Raw genomic sequence first — 15,243 nt, forward strand, 5'->3', positions numbered from 1 at the left:
AGAGTGGACCTGGAGGCCTGCAGCACTTGAACCTGGAGGCCGATTTTAATTTTTTCTTCAAAAATGTCAATAATATAAAAAAAGATGCATATTCTGTTTTATAAGTTGACCTCTAACTCTTCAAATAAAAAATTTGATTTTTACCTGTCCAGAGTTGACCTGGAGGCCTGCAGCACCTGAACCTGGAGGCCGATTTCAATTTTTTCTTCTTACATGTCAATAATATCCATAAAGATGCATATTTTGTTTCATAATTTGATCTCTAACTCTTCAAACAAAAATTTTAATTTTTTTTACCTGTCCAGAAACCACTTTCCAGCCTGCAGCACCTGAACCTGGAGACCTATCCAAAAAATGATTAAATATACGTGAAGTACTACCCAAAAGTAAACTTTTATCCCAAATAACCTATAGTCTCACATCAATACCTAGCCTAATAATCACGGATTACGCGAAAGTGGCAAAACTTCCCCCCCCCCCCCTTATAGCAGTAAATCCTAATCAACCCTCCGAAACTTAGATTTTAGCTGTAAAGAATAAGATAAAAAAAACGTTGGGAGGTGAGGGTGGTGGTACTCTCCCCCATAATAGTTTTAACTTCCCAGGACCTATGAGAAATAATACATTGTAAAGAAGAATCATATCGGTTCAGTGGTCTGCGAGATCCTTAGGTATAAACAGACGGACATTCTGTTACTTCTATATAAGTATTTTCTTTTTCTTTCTTTTTCTTTCTTTCTCTCTCTCTTTCTCTCTCCATCTCTCTCTCTTTCTTTCTCTCTCTCTCTTTCTCTCTCTCTTTCTCTTCCCATATAGAAGATGATACCCATGGGAAATAATTGGAACCATTTGTCTTGCTCTACAACAAATTTATATTCCAGGGTATGGCTTCCAAACCGATTTGATATCCGCAGGATTAGAACCGGCTCAGTCAGCTATACTATCCGCGGAAAGCTGTCTATAATACGATGCGATAACTAGCTATTCCGCAAAGAAGGGAGGGAGGGGGCATTAGACTGTAATTCTTTACATACTTAAAATTTTCTTGGAGATTTTTTGATTGGCTGGTTCAAACTAAGCTTTAAAATAAATAATTTCAATCTTCAGAGAAGCGTTAATTTTGTCTGGGGTTGTGCATTAATTCAAGCAGTGAGGGAGGGGACATTGGGCTGTTTGTTACACTAGTCCCCAAAGTTTTATAACAATGTTTTCTTATTCGTTGGCTCTACAAGTTTGAGGGCCCTTATTGAATTTGGATTGGTTGGTTCTACAAAGTTTTAACCACAAAATGTAATTAACAGAAAGGGTAATTTTGTGTTCATTATCATTGGGGAGTGAACATTAATTTATCGTCCATTGTCTTATCCCTTTAGATCCCTGAATTTAAAGGAGCGCCCGTCCGTCCGTCAAGGATAGCTCTGATCTACAATATACATTTCCTATGATGATAAACAAAATTTTCCCTTTCGGAACATCAAAATTAAAGGTTGAAAAGTTTGGTAACATTCATTCTAAAAGTACCCAAAGAATAATGTGTTTATAAAACTTTGGGTACCAGTGTAATAAGATGTCCACTGTCCAATCCCTTCTGAAACCAATGAATGTAATTTTAAATAGGGAAGGGAAAGAGACACTGGACTGTAAATTATACTGGTACCCAAAATTTTATAAACGCGATCTGTCATTGATTGTCCTAAAATCTTTGGGTACATTTTAGTAGCGAAGCTCCTCTATAATTCACTTTGTCCGTCCGTCAGTCCGTAACGCTATGGCGGAAATGGGATTTACTCAGCTCCTATAAAAGAAACTTTTTGACAACATTTTTATAATTAGGGAGCACAATTAACTATAAAACATCAATGGCGGTAGGACCGCTTTTTAGCAGGTTTTTGGCTATTTTTATATTTTTCACATTTTTCTCCATATCTTCAGTTCAATCCTAACAATTTTTAAGGACAAACCATTTCTATAAATAGGGTAGGGCTCTCCGTCCGACTTTTCTTTAATCTAGACATGTTAGAATTCTCCTATTGATTTTAAACTTTGCATGATGATACATTATTATTGTTATTGGTTGTTTGTCCCTCCTTCTGATATTAGAGCTTGTTTTAGAGAGAGAGAGAGAGGGGACAATAGGCTGTATATTACACTAGTCCCCAAAGTTTTATAATAACGTTTTCTTATTAGTTGGGTTATTAACTTTGGGGACTATGGTGAATTTTGATTGGTTAGTTCTTAAACTTGAGTGTACAAACGTTTTAACCACTAATTTTTATCTACAGAAGGGGTAATGTTGTGTATCATCATTGGGGGATGTACATCAACTTATCATCCATTGTCTTATCCCTTAAGGTTCCTGTGTACTACTTCGTTGGATCAATATATGGCTTTGAAACCGATTAATATCCGCTGGCTTAGAACCGGTTATAAACATGCTATCCGCATAATATCCGCGGAAAGCTGTCTATAACCCGATACGATAATAAAAACACATACAAGAAGAAATATATTTCCAGTATGGCTTCGTAACCGATTAATATCCGCTGGATTATAACCGGTTCCTTCCGAGCCATACTAAAATATCATGTATAGCATCGTAATACAAACAATTTTCTTTGAATAATTAAATAATAATCATAAAAACTTTGGGGTCTTTTTTTTCATTTTACTAACCGCGGAAAGCTGTCTATAATACGATGCTATAATAGTTATTTCTCGTATCGTATTATAAACGGCTTTCCGCGGATATAGAATGTACAATTATAAGATTAAAACTAGTTTTTTTTAGCCCCGTGTTGCCGAAGGCACCGGCTAAAAAAACTGGTTTTAATCTTATGATTGTACATTTCTATATTCGTAGAAAACTGGATATAATACGATGCTAGACATAGTTTTTTCGTATTCATGAGAACCGGTTCCTATCCACCGGATTCAAATGAATACGAGAAAAAACTATTCTAAACTTTGTAAAAACTTTTATCATTACTTACCTAGGCACCAATTATTTTTTTTATAATTAAGGTATGTTTGTCTGTCCGCTGTGTGTGTGTCTATCTGTCTGTGTGTATGTTTGTCTGTCTGTCTCTGTTGTCTTTCTGTGTGAGGGTCTGTCTGTCTGTCTGTGTGTCTGTCTGTATGTTTGTCTGTCTGTCTGTGTGTATGTCTATCTGTGTGTCTATCTGTCTGTCTGTCTGATTGTCTGTCTGCTTTTATTTCTGTCTGTATGTCTATCTGTCTGTCTGTTAGTCTGTTCATATGTCTGTCTGTCTGATTATCTATCTGTACATCCGTCTAACGTTGGCTACAACGTCTTTTATTCGAGATTTTTAGTTGTAATTTTTTGTTTGTAATCCTATCATATAAAGTATTAAGGCTTTTTGTTGCCTGAAGCGTAAGATTTCAATAACCACTGAACTTATTGAGTTCTCACATATGTCGTCTTAGTAGCAGAGCTGCTCTATAATTCACTTTGTCTATCCGGCCGTAATGCTATGGAGGAAACATTATTTTCTTGACAGCTGAAACTTTCAGGGATTGAATAAGTTCAATAAGGTTTGTCTATTTATTGCAGTTCTAGATTGATTCCTAGATTTTTTTTATTTTCTCTACTCATATTCAAGATAGATAGTTTAAATTTTCAGGGATTGTATAAGTTTTCATTCTTATTTACAGATGTCCATTTATAACTTTTTAGCTTCGCTACTTATGGAAGTTGTCATCCTTGGTAAAGCAAATTCGGACCCTTCTTACCCCTTTTGAATGCATAACCACTTGTATCTTTATATATATACTAGCGGCAACGCCCCCTAGGGGCACTTTAGGAGGGGGAAGTTAAGTTCGATAACTACCTAACCCAATTTTTTATTTTAAATTTTAAAAAAAAGTAAAACAAAAATTGGAGAAGACCACCCCTCTATTCTTTTGTTAATCCAACGAATAAGAAAACTTTATTATAAGACTTTGGGAACTAGTGTAATAAACAGCCCATGGTCCCCTCTCTCTCTTAAAATTGTTAAATGTGTAAAGTAATAGGATATCTGTTTGTCAACCCTGCACATTCCATTTTAATTTTTAAAAAGAACAAAGGAAATATAAGCCCTGCGAGATCATAAGCTACAGACAGTGAATTATCCTGTTTCTTTTATACAGGAATTTTTCTCATTTTTAAAACAGGTTAGAATTGTCCTGTCTAATCCAAGCTTTGCATGGTGATTCCTGTAGTAGTTAGGTACAATTTAGAAAGCGTAACAATTCTCTAATCGTTTCCAGAATGTCCGTATGTCCATCTTAAACATGTGGATTTTTTGCAACAAATATTTATGTGATAAAATTATCCGATTGATCTGATTTTTGGAATACTGATTCCTAGGATAACAAAGTACAGTGTTAATAGCGAAGCATCTCTATAATCAAGTCCTAAAAATGTAAGTATGTCCTTTAACAATATCCTGTATTTAAGCAGTTTTTCAACAAATTCACTTACAATTTGTTTTGATTTTATACATCTAAATTCTGATTATTTAATTCTAATACTCTACAAGTGTTAATGTTCGTTTGTCCTACCGTTTCAGATCTTCGTTTTTATGGATGTTGTCATCCTTGTTCTAATTCACTGACAGACATAAAGACATCCTGTTACTTTTATAAAAGGATTTTTGGATCATGGAAAGAAAACGAAGTAGCGGGTTTCGTCGTATATTCACAGTAGCTTTTCTCCTATTTCCTAACCTCCGCAGGGCAATCATTAACATTTTCCTAAAATAACCTATCAAAAGCTACTAGCATAGTTCACAAAAGACAAAGGTCGACCTCTAGAAATTTTAGAAGCTTTAGGATGACCAATTTTATAAAGGTATTTGTGGGTTGTACTTATTTAGGTTGACCTACAGAAAAAATCAGTCGACCTTTAAAAGTTATTTGTGAACTGGGCAACTGTGAATATACAACGAAACCTGAGCTGCTACGTCGTTTTCTTTCCATGATCTACATTTTTTCTCATTTTCAGCACACATACACAGACAGACACATAGAGAGACAGAAAAACATTCTGCTACTTTTATATAAGAATTTTTGGATCACGGAAAGAAACGAAGTAGAGGGTTTCGTCGTATATTCACAGTAGCTTTTCTCCTATTTCCTAACCCTGCGGGGCAATCATTAACATTTACCCAACCTAAAATAACCTATTAAAAGCTACTGTGAAAACAAGACCCAACCCGCTACTTCGTTTTCTTTCCATGATCCGAATTTATTTTCTTATTTTCAGACATACAAATAGACATCATGTTACTTTTATAAAAGGATTTTCGGATTATGGAAAGGAAACCAAGCAGCGGGTTTCGTCGCATATTCACAGTAGCTTTTCTCCTATTTCTAGCCCTTGCGGGGGACTCTAACCCTGCTGGGTAATCATACACATTTATCCAACCTAAAATAACCTATTAAAAGCTACTGTGAAAACAAGACCCAACCCGCTACTTCGTTTTCTTTCTATGATCCATTTTTTCTCGTTTTTAAAACATACACATAGAGAGACCGAAAAACATTTTGTTATTTTCATAAAAGGATATTTTTCTCAATTTGAGTACAAACAGACAGACAGACTAACAGACAGACATAAATAAAGAAAGACAACCTGTTATTTCTTTGATAATTTTCAGATAAAAATGAAATAAAGAGAATGAGGAACTGATCAGCAGAAATAAAATCCAGGGAACACTTTTCGAAAATCGTATTATAGACAGCTTTCCGCGGACATTATGCTGATAAAATGGCTGATAACCGGTTCCAATCCAGCGGATGTTAATCGGTTTCAAAGCTGGACACTCATACAGTTCTGAATTTCATAAAATCTAGGATCTTAAGGGATAAGACAATAGGTAATACAATAGATCCCAAATTATAAAAAACAAAATTACCCCTTCTGTAAATCAAAAGGTTTAGAACGTTAAGTACCCAAAGTTTTTGAGTCAACGATAAAACTCCACTTAAATGATAAAAATAAAACTTTGGGTACCTGAGCTGGATCTTTAAATCATTTTAGTGGTGAGCAAGATCGGGGTGAGCCAACTTTCCACCAAAGAGAGCACAGCATTTTATGAAATGCCGCGCTGTGATTGGCCGAAATTCGGCGCATCCCGATCTGGCTCACCACTAAAATGATTTAGAGATCCAGCTCTGGAGATTTTTATTAATTCATCGAAGAAGGATTTACAATGAAAAGTGTTCTTTTTAGAAAACAATAAATAGCTACCTAGGAAATTGCTAGGTACCTAGTAATTTACTACCTAAATAGCTACCTAGTGAAAAGAAAATGTCAGCCTCTGTAAAATGAATGATCAGAATCCATCAGAATCTTTATAAATCAGGTATTTCTTATTTGACTTTGTCCATCTTTCTTCCTCTCTCTCTCTCTCTCTGTCTATCTATCTATCTCTCTCTATCTATCTTTCTTTCTTTCTATCTATCTATCTATCTATCTTTCTCTATCTATCTATGAATCTATATCTCTTTCTTTCTCTCTATCTCTAGATCTCTCTATCTATCTATCTATCTTTCTCCCTATCTATCTCTCTCTCTCTTCCTATCTATCTTTCTTTCTCTATCTATCTATCTATCTCCCTATCTATCTATCTATATCTCTCCATCTAACTATCTATCTAACTATATCCCTATCTATCTATCTTTCTCTCTGTCTCTTTCTCTCTATCAATCTATATCTATCTATCTATGAATCTATATCTCTCTCCCTCTATCTATCTATCTTTCTCTATCTATCAATTTATCTTTCTCTCTGTCTCTTTCTCTCTATCAATGCAATTTTCTCGGCTGCTATTAAAGATTGACGGCTGAAATTTCTTGTGAAGATTCCCTGTATCAATGAACATCCAGTGTATAATTTACTTTGTCCGTCAGTCTGTCGGTCATGCTTAAAAAGACATCAAAAATATTTTTTTATTATTTTTTTCAAAGGTTTCGTGATTTCTATGTATTATCGCATTTTTATCAACTGAACATCTTCTATATAATTCATATCGTCTGCTTGTCTTTTCATAAATATTTTTTGTTTCGCTACTTATAGATGTTGTCATTCTTGTTTTTCAGAAATAGAGAGCCGTGTTTTTGGTTTGGTCGGGACCCTTGAAATATCTCAAGGAAAATATTTAGATTCATAACGTTTTGGGTACCAGTTTATATAAAACTTTGGGTACCAGTTTATTAAACCTTTCAATAGTTTTTTTCAATGGTTTTTATTTAGATCTTTGAACAAAAAAATCTTCGAATTTATTTTTTGAAATCTTTGAATTTTTTAAAAAAAATCTTCGAGTTCTTTTCAAAATGTCGTAAAAAATGTGAATCTATCGGAAGCTGATATTGGTAATACAATTTACTTAATTCATTAAAATCCAAGGAGGGAGTGGAAAATGGGCGGTTAATTACACTAGTCCCCAAAGTTGTATAACAACGCATTCTTATTTGTTTGCTTAAAAACTTTGGCAACTTTTATCGAATGTTGATAGTTATAGATAGTAAGTTGAGTGTCCAAATGTTTTAACCACACTATTTGTAATCTACATAAGGGGTATGGTAATTTTATGTATCATCATTGGGGATGTAGATCGATTGATTGGCCATTGTCTTATCACTTTAGATCCCTGCTTTTTTTTGTTGCAATTCTTAAATAAAAAAATAATTTTTACAAAAATTATTGTTCTTGACAAATTTAGGGATCTAAAAGGATAAGACAATGGCTCATAAATTCATGTACCTACCCAATAATGATGCACATAATTACCCCTTGTGTAGATTACAATTAGTGGTTGAAACGTTTGGACACTGAAATTAAATGTACTAACCAATCAAAATTCGATAAAAGTACCCAAAGTTGTTGAGCCAATGGATAAAAAAACTTTGGGGACTAGTGTAATGTAGCCCAATGTCCCCTCCCTCTCTGTGATAGATTACTGAGATATTTAAGTTCAGGATTATCTGGTCTCATTGGGGAAAAACAATATAAACTACCTACTACTTAAATAATTAAAAAGGATGACAACATCCATAAAAGCGAAGCACTAAAACATTAGGACAAACAATCATTAACACTAGTAGAGTGTCTGAACTGAATTAGCAGAAGAGATAAAAAGATATTCTTTTGAAAAACTGCTTAAATACAGGATAATATTTAAGGACATACTTACAGTTTTAGGACTTGTCTTCTATAGAGATGCTTTGCTATTAACATTGTACTTTGTTGTCCTAAGAACAGTTTTCCAAAAATCAGATAATTATATAACACATAAAAATTTGTTGTTTATAAAGTTTAAAAACAACATGTTTAAAATGGACGTACAGACATTCCGGACGGACGTACTGATTCTAATTATATAAAAGCTTCGCTTTTAATATTCTCTAAAATTTAGAGGGGAAGGGGACATTTGATTGGTTTTAAAAACACGTTCTTGTATTCGTAGGCTTAAGAAAAATAAGAGGGGGGGGGGGAAGTTTGTACACTTATAGGAAATGAAATTCAGTACCAATGTTTGGGAGGGTCGTATGGGCTTGTTTTTAAAGTTATCAACCTAATTCTTTTTGTAGGCTCTCTTATATGACTTGATATACACGTATTTCTTTGAAAATTGAATTTCGGTACTTTCCTTCTAGGGGCTTGTGGAGCAAAAGACCCCCTAAAACACTAAAAATATGAGTTCTGACCTTATTTTTAAAGATATCGACCTGATTTTTTCTTTATAATACTTTTTTAACATACCCGAATCAACGAACCATTACAGATTTCATTTTGGGACTTTCCTTCTAGGGGCTTGTGGAGCAAGAGACCCCCAAAACACAAAAATATGAGTACTGGGCTTATTTTTGAAGATATCGACCTGATTTTTTTTATAATACTTTTTTAACTTAACCGAACTCATATTTTTAGTGTTTTGGGGGTCTTTTGCTCCACAAGCCCGTAGAAGGAAAGTCCCAAAATGAAATCTGTAATGGTTCGTAGATTCGGTTATGTTAAAATAGTATTTTTATATAAAAAATCAGGTTGATATCTTAAAAAAGGAGCCCACAACTCATATTTCTATGATTTTTGGGGGTCTCTTGCTCCACAAGCCCTTAGAAGGAAAGTCTTAAAATGAAATCTGTAATGGTTCGTAGATTCGGTTATGTTTAGATATTATTTTTATATAAAAAAGCAGGTTGATATCTTCAAAAATAAGCCCAGTACTCATATTTTTGTGTTTTGGGGGTCTCTTGCACCAAAAGCCCCTAAGAGGAAAGTCCCAAAATGAAATCTGTAATGGTTTGTTAATTCGGTTAAGTTAAAAAAGTATTATAAAAAAAAATCAGGTCGATATCTTCAAAAATAAGCCCAGTACTCATATGTTTGTGTTTTGGGGATCTCTTGCTCCACAAGCCCCTAGAAGGAAAGTCCCAAAATGAAATCTGTAATGGTTCGTTGATTCGGGTATGTTAAAAAAGTATTATAAAGAAAAATCAGGTCGATATCTTTAAAAATAAGGTCATAACTCATATTTTTAGTGTTTTAGGGGGTCTTTTGCTCCACAAGCCCCTAGAAGGAAAGTACCGAAATTCAATTTTCAAAGAAATACGTGTTTATCAATTCATATAAGAGAGCCTACAAAAAGAATTAGGTTGATAACTTTAAAAACAAGCCCATACGACCCTCCCAAACTTTGGTACTGAATTTCATTTCTTATAAGTGTACAAACTTCCCCCCCCCCCCTTAATGTTGAAAAAAATGTTCCAAGAAAAAAAGGAAAAATCTTCCAATTTTTAAAATTTCTTCCGTTGTTAGGTATTAATGTTTTAAAAACATTAAGAGAAATATATTATCAGAGGATTATCCGCTGGATTAGAACCGGTTCTCGGCAGACTTAAAGATAGATAGATAGACAAACAAACATTCAGACAAACAGACATACAGACAAGCAGACAGACAGACATACAGACAGACAAACATAACAGACAGATATACAGATAGACAGACACACAGACAAACATGCAGATATACCTATATACAGTCATACAGAAAAAATTCAGACAAACATACAGACAGACAGACAAAACACCATAAGGATCTGTGCCTGTAGCTAATCAAACAGAATATTTTAACTTTGGGTACTAAATATTTGTGGATGCAGGATGGCAGACCTGGAGGCAGTCTTGGCTGATGTCAGCTACCTCATGGCCATGGAGAAGTCCAAGTGCACACCAGCAGCCAGGTAAATACTTTGGGTACTTATTCAACTTTGGGTACTTATTCAACTTTGGGTACTTATACCTATTAACTTTGGGTACTTATACCTATTAACTTTGGGTACTACCTGATGTCACATATCTCATGGCAATGAAGATAAGCTGGATGGATTCCCTCAAGGTCGAGCTATAGAATCCTCCCCCCTATTTTAAAGTTAATGATATGGATGGGGGGGGGGGGGGGAGGGGTGGTGACGTTTAGGGTACAAGTCCTCTCCACGACACCTTTGAATGAACATTTTGTAATTTTGCAGTTTAATTCGTTCAATCAACCCCCCCCCCCCCTTTAGGTATTAAATTTAATTATTACAAAAAAAGATATTTTTTTAGGGGGGATTTAGGTTGGTAATGGTATTATAGTTATGAATCTTTGTAGCACCCTTTAGAAACTACTTTGTAAAGGAGAACCATATCGGTTCAGTGGTTATCGAGATCCTTTGGTACAAACATACATCCTGTTACTTTTAAATAAAATTGCTTATAAAATAACTTAATCGTCAGCTTCAAACTTTGTTTTTTTTATTGAATCTGAATTGGTTGGCACTTGGCTCTGAATTATTAGTGTTTAAACTTTTCAACGAATAATCTTAATTTTACTCTAGAAGGGTTAAGCTTGTTTGTCTTCATTGGGGATCATTTATTGACGAATCTTGGAGCAACCTTTGTCTACCAGAAACTGTACACATTTCAGGGTTTTCAACTTTGGGTACTCATTCAACTTTGAGTAATTTTTGGGGGGTGCCGTAGTGAACTTTTCCTTGGGTACCCATTCAACTTTGGGTACTTATATTAACATTGGGTACTATTCTTAGAGCGAGTAAGAAGATCTCTCTTCCTGACCCGAGTGTGCGCAGTGTTATGATCAAATATTTGGAGAAAAATGGTAAGTTTGGTCTGTCAGTTTGTTTGTCTGTCTGGCTGTCTGAATTCTTCTGTCTGTCCGAACAGTTGCAGTTAGTCTGTTTGTCTGTCTGTCTTTCTGTCTGTCCGTCTGTATGCCTGTCCGTCTATTTGTATATCTCTCCGTCTATCTGTTTGTCTGTCCGTCTTTTTGTCTGTCTATCTGTCTTTTTGTCTGTTATTCTGTTTGTTTGTCTGTCTGTATGTATTTATGTATATCTGTCTGTCTGTTTGTTTGTCTGTCCGTCTGTTTGTCTGTGTGTCTTTCCGTCTGATTTTTCGTCCGTCTGTTTGTCTGTCCGTCTGTTTATCTGTCTGCCTGTCTGGTTGTCATTCTTTCTGTATGTCCTTCTGTTTGTCTGTCCGTCTGTCTGTATGTCTATTTGTTTGTCCTTATGTCCATCTATCTGTCAGGTATTTTTTGGTTTTGAGTGGTCGCCTTGAAAATGGTAAGTTTGGTCTTTCCCGTCTGGCTTTCTGTCTGTCCGTCTGTCTGTACTTCTGCCCATTTGTCTGTTCGTTTTTCTGTTTTTCTGTCTGTTTGTTTGTCTTTCTGTCCTTCCGTCTGTCTGTATATTTGTCTGTCCAACTGTCTGTTCGTGTGTCTGTCTGTCCGTCTGTATTAAAAAATATTTAAGGGGTACCTAGGTACCTACTGAAACAACGGCCCAACCCTAATTCTTTTTTTTCTAGGTGAATTGTCGTTTGACAAAATATTTAGTCAGAAATTGGGATTTCTACTCTTCAAGGTTCCTTCATATGCTCAATATTGCCCCTAGAGGCCTTTTGTGGAAGGGTGGGGGGGGGGGGAGGTTCTTTAGATGCGATTTCTCCCTGGAGGGTGTGGGTACCCTCCCCTAAAATAAATATAAACTTACTTCACAGGAGTTGTGAGGAGCTACACTGTAAAGGTAAACCATATCGGTACAGTGAGCGGTTAGTGAGATTCTTAGGTACAGAGAAACAGACAGACATCCTGTTAATTCTAGGTATATTAGAATACAAGTGAAAAATTTGAACAAATAAATTGAAATGGTGGGATGTTTTTGTTTATTTGTTTAGCTACGACAAGATGCTACGCCCCTAGAAGCCTCTAGGGGTACTTGAATGAAGCTTTACTGCAACACAGAAAGACATCCTGTTACTTTTAAATATAGACAAGGCAGAGTTAAATTGGACTCTGGGTAGCCCCGCAGGTTTAGGCCCCGTTTAAAAACTAGGTACCCTCTCCTCTTATTTTCAATTTATTTAAAAAATAAGAGAAAGGGGTATTAGCAGTACAAAACAGGCACTTTGGGTGAAACGCCCTGAGAGGGAGGGGACACTACTAGTATACTAGTCCCCAAAGTTTTATAATAATGTTTTCTTATTAGTTGGCCTAACAACTTTGGGGACATATACCATAAAGTACCCAAATTATAAACTATTGAGCATATGATGTTGAATACTAGGAATACTGCCTCCATGTTTCAACAGAACAGGTTCCACAGTTCTCTTTCTACGAAGAAATAAAAAAGTTTGAAAAGGTGATTCATTGATTGATTAGCCATACCTGGTGTTTTAGCGAAGCTTTTCTATAATTAGGGTCAGTCCGTCCGTCAGTCCGTAACGGTTAGCTCTTTTCGTTAATTTGGGCATGTTAGAATAGTCCTAACGATTTCAAATTTTGCATGGTGATACCTGTAGTAGTTAGGTACGATTTAGAAAGCTCTATAATCGTTACTAGTATGTCCGTACGTCCATTTTAAACATGTTGATTTTGAACTTTTTTAACATCAAATTTTTATGTGATAAAATTATTCAATTGATCTGATTTTTTAAATAATGATTCCAAGGACAACAAATTATAATGTTATAGGCGAAGCATCTCTAAAGACAAGTCCTAAAACTGTAAGTATGTCCTTAAACATTATCCTCTATTCAACAAATAAACGTAAAATTTACATACATTTATATTCTAAGGGGGGGGGGGGGAGTTTGTACACTTATAGGAAATGAAATTCAGTACCAAAGTTTGGGAGGGTCGTATGGGCTTGTTTTTAAAGTTATCAACCTAATTCTTTTTGTAGGCTCTCTTATATGACTTGATGTACACGGAAAACTTTGAAAATTGAATTTCGGTACTTTCCTTCTAGGTGCTTGTGGAGCAAAAGACCCCCCAAAACACTAAAAATATGAGTTCTGACCTTAATTTTAAAGATATCGACCTGATTTTTTCTGTATAATACTTTTTTAACATACTACTGGGCTTATTTTTGAAGATATCAACCTGCTTTTTTTATATAAAAATAATATTTAAACATAACCGAATGTAAGAACCATTACAGATTTCATTTTGGGACTTTCCTTCTAGGGGCTTGTGGAGCAAGAGATCCCCAAAAATCATAAAAATATGAGTTGTGGGCTTCTCTTTTAAGATATCAACCTTATTTTTTTATATAATAAAAAATACTATTTTAACATAACCGAATCTACGAACCAATACAGATATCATTTTGGGACTTTCCTTCTACGGGCTTGTGGAGCAAAAGACCCCAAAACACTAAAAATATGAGTTCTGAGCTTATTTTTAAAGATATCAACCTGATTTTTTATATAAAAATACTATTTTAACATAACCGAATCTACGAACCATTACAGATTTCATTTTGGGACTTTCCTTCTAGGGGCTTGTTGAGCAAAAGACACCAAAAACACTAAAAATATGAGTTCTGACCTTATTTTTAAATATATCAACATGATTTTTTTAGGAACACTTTTTTTAACATAACCGAACTAAGAAACCATTACAGATTTCATTTTGGGACTTTTCTTCTAGAAGCTAGTGGGACAAAAGACCCCCAAAAAATATTTTTAGAGATATTGAGCTGATTTTTTTCATGAAAACTTTTTTCACATGTTTGAACTAGGTAGCTACTAATAATTTCATTTTGGCACTTTCCTTTCAGGGGAAAGTAGGGTAAAACACCTCCAAAACAAAATAAATTGAGTTCTCAGGTTATCTTAAAAAATAAGCTCAGAACTCATATTTTTAGTGTTTTGGGGATCTTTTGCTCCACAAGCCCCTAGAAGGAAAGTCCCAAAATGAAATCCTTAATGGTTTCTTAGTTCGGTTATGTTAAAAAAGTGTTATTTTAAAAAGATCAGGTTGATATCTTTAAAAATAAGCTCAGAACTCATATTTTTAGTTGTTTTGGAATCTTTGCTCCACTAGCCCCTAGAAGGAAAGTCCCAAAATGAAATCTGTAATGTTTTCTTAATTTGGTTATGTTAAAAAAGTATTATTTTTTAAAAATCAGGTTGATATCTAAAAAAAATAAGCTCAGAACTCATATTTTTAGTGTTTTTGGGGTCTTTTGCTCCACAAGCCCGTAGAAGGAAAGTCCCAAAATGAAATCTGTAATGGTTCGTAGATTCGGTTATGTTAAAATAGTATTTTTATATAAAAAATCAGGTTGATATCTTAAAAAAGAAGCCCACAACTCATATTTTTATGATTTTTGGGGGTCTCTTGCTCCACAAGCCCCTAGAAGGAAAGTCCCAAAATGAAATCTGTAATGGTTCGTTAATTCGGTTATGTTAAAAAAGTATTATAAAAAAATCAGGTCGATATCTTCAAAAATAGGCCCAGTACTCATATTTTTGTGTTTTGGGGGTCTCTTGCTCCACAAGCCCCTAGAAGGAAAGTCCCAAAATGAAATCTGTAATGGTTCGTTGATTCGGGTATGTTATAAAAGTATTATAAAGAAAAAATCAGGTCGATATCTTTAAAATTAAGGTCAGAACTCATATTTTTATTGTTTTGGGGGTCTTTTGCTCCACAAGCCCCTAGAAGGAAAGTACCGAAAATGAATTTTTAAAGTTTTCCGTGTATATCAAGTCATATAAGAGAGCCTACAAAAAGAATTAGGTTGATAACTTTAAAAACAAGCCCATACGACCCTCCCAAACTTTGGTACTGAATTTCATTTCCTATAAGTGTACAAACTCCCCCCCCCCCCCCTTATTCAGTGTTGACACTCTACAAGTGTTAATAATCGTATGTTCTACCTTTTCAGA

At 34.8% G+C, this 15,243-nt stretch overlaps 1 protein-coding gene across 3 annotated transcripts in view; it reads left to right on the forward strand.

Annotated features, from left to right (window-relative positions):
• Window positions 1–6,233: 6,233 nt before the first annotated feature.
• Window positions 6,234–15,243, forward strand: part of LOC145307366 (G protein-coupled receptor kinase 1-like) — a 75,500-nt gene continuing 66,490 nt past the window's right edge. For 2 of the 3 annotated variants that reach the window (XR_013875420.1, XM_080149746.1), the window contains exons 1-6: window positions 6,234–6,368; window positions 7,105–7,153; window positions 10,168–10,250; window positions 11,097–11,167; window positions 11,878–11,933; window positions 12,636–12,710. Coding sequence is in view for 2 of the 3 variants with exons in the window: in XM_080149746.1 (XP_080005872.1) it covers window positions 10,171–10,250; window positions 11,097–11,167; window positions 11,878–11,933; window positions 12,636–12,710 (282 nt within the window). In the remaining variant the exon portion in view is untranslated. Of the gene's footprint in view, window positions 6,369–7,104; window positions 7,155–10,165; window positions 10,251–11,096; window positions 11,168–11,877; window positions 11,934–12,635; window positions 12,711–15,243 lie in introns of all 3 variants that reach the window. The other variant, XM_080149745.1, reaches the window with a different exon arrangement.

The sequence above is a fragment of the Acartia tonsa genome, chromosome 15 (assembly GCF_053477335.1).
Source record: "Acartia tonsa isolate MP-2025a chromosome 15, ASM5347733v1, whole genome shotgun sequence".
In the NCBI taxonomy this organism is placed as follows: Eukaryota; Metazoa; Arthropoda; class Copepoda; order Calanoida; family Acartiidae; genus Acartia; species Acartia tonsa.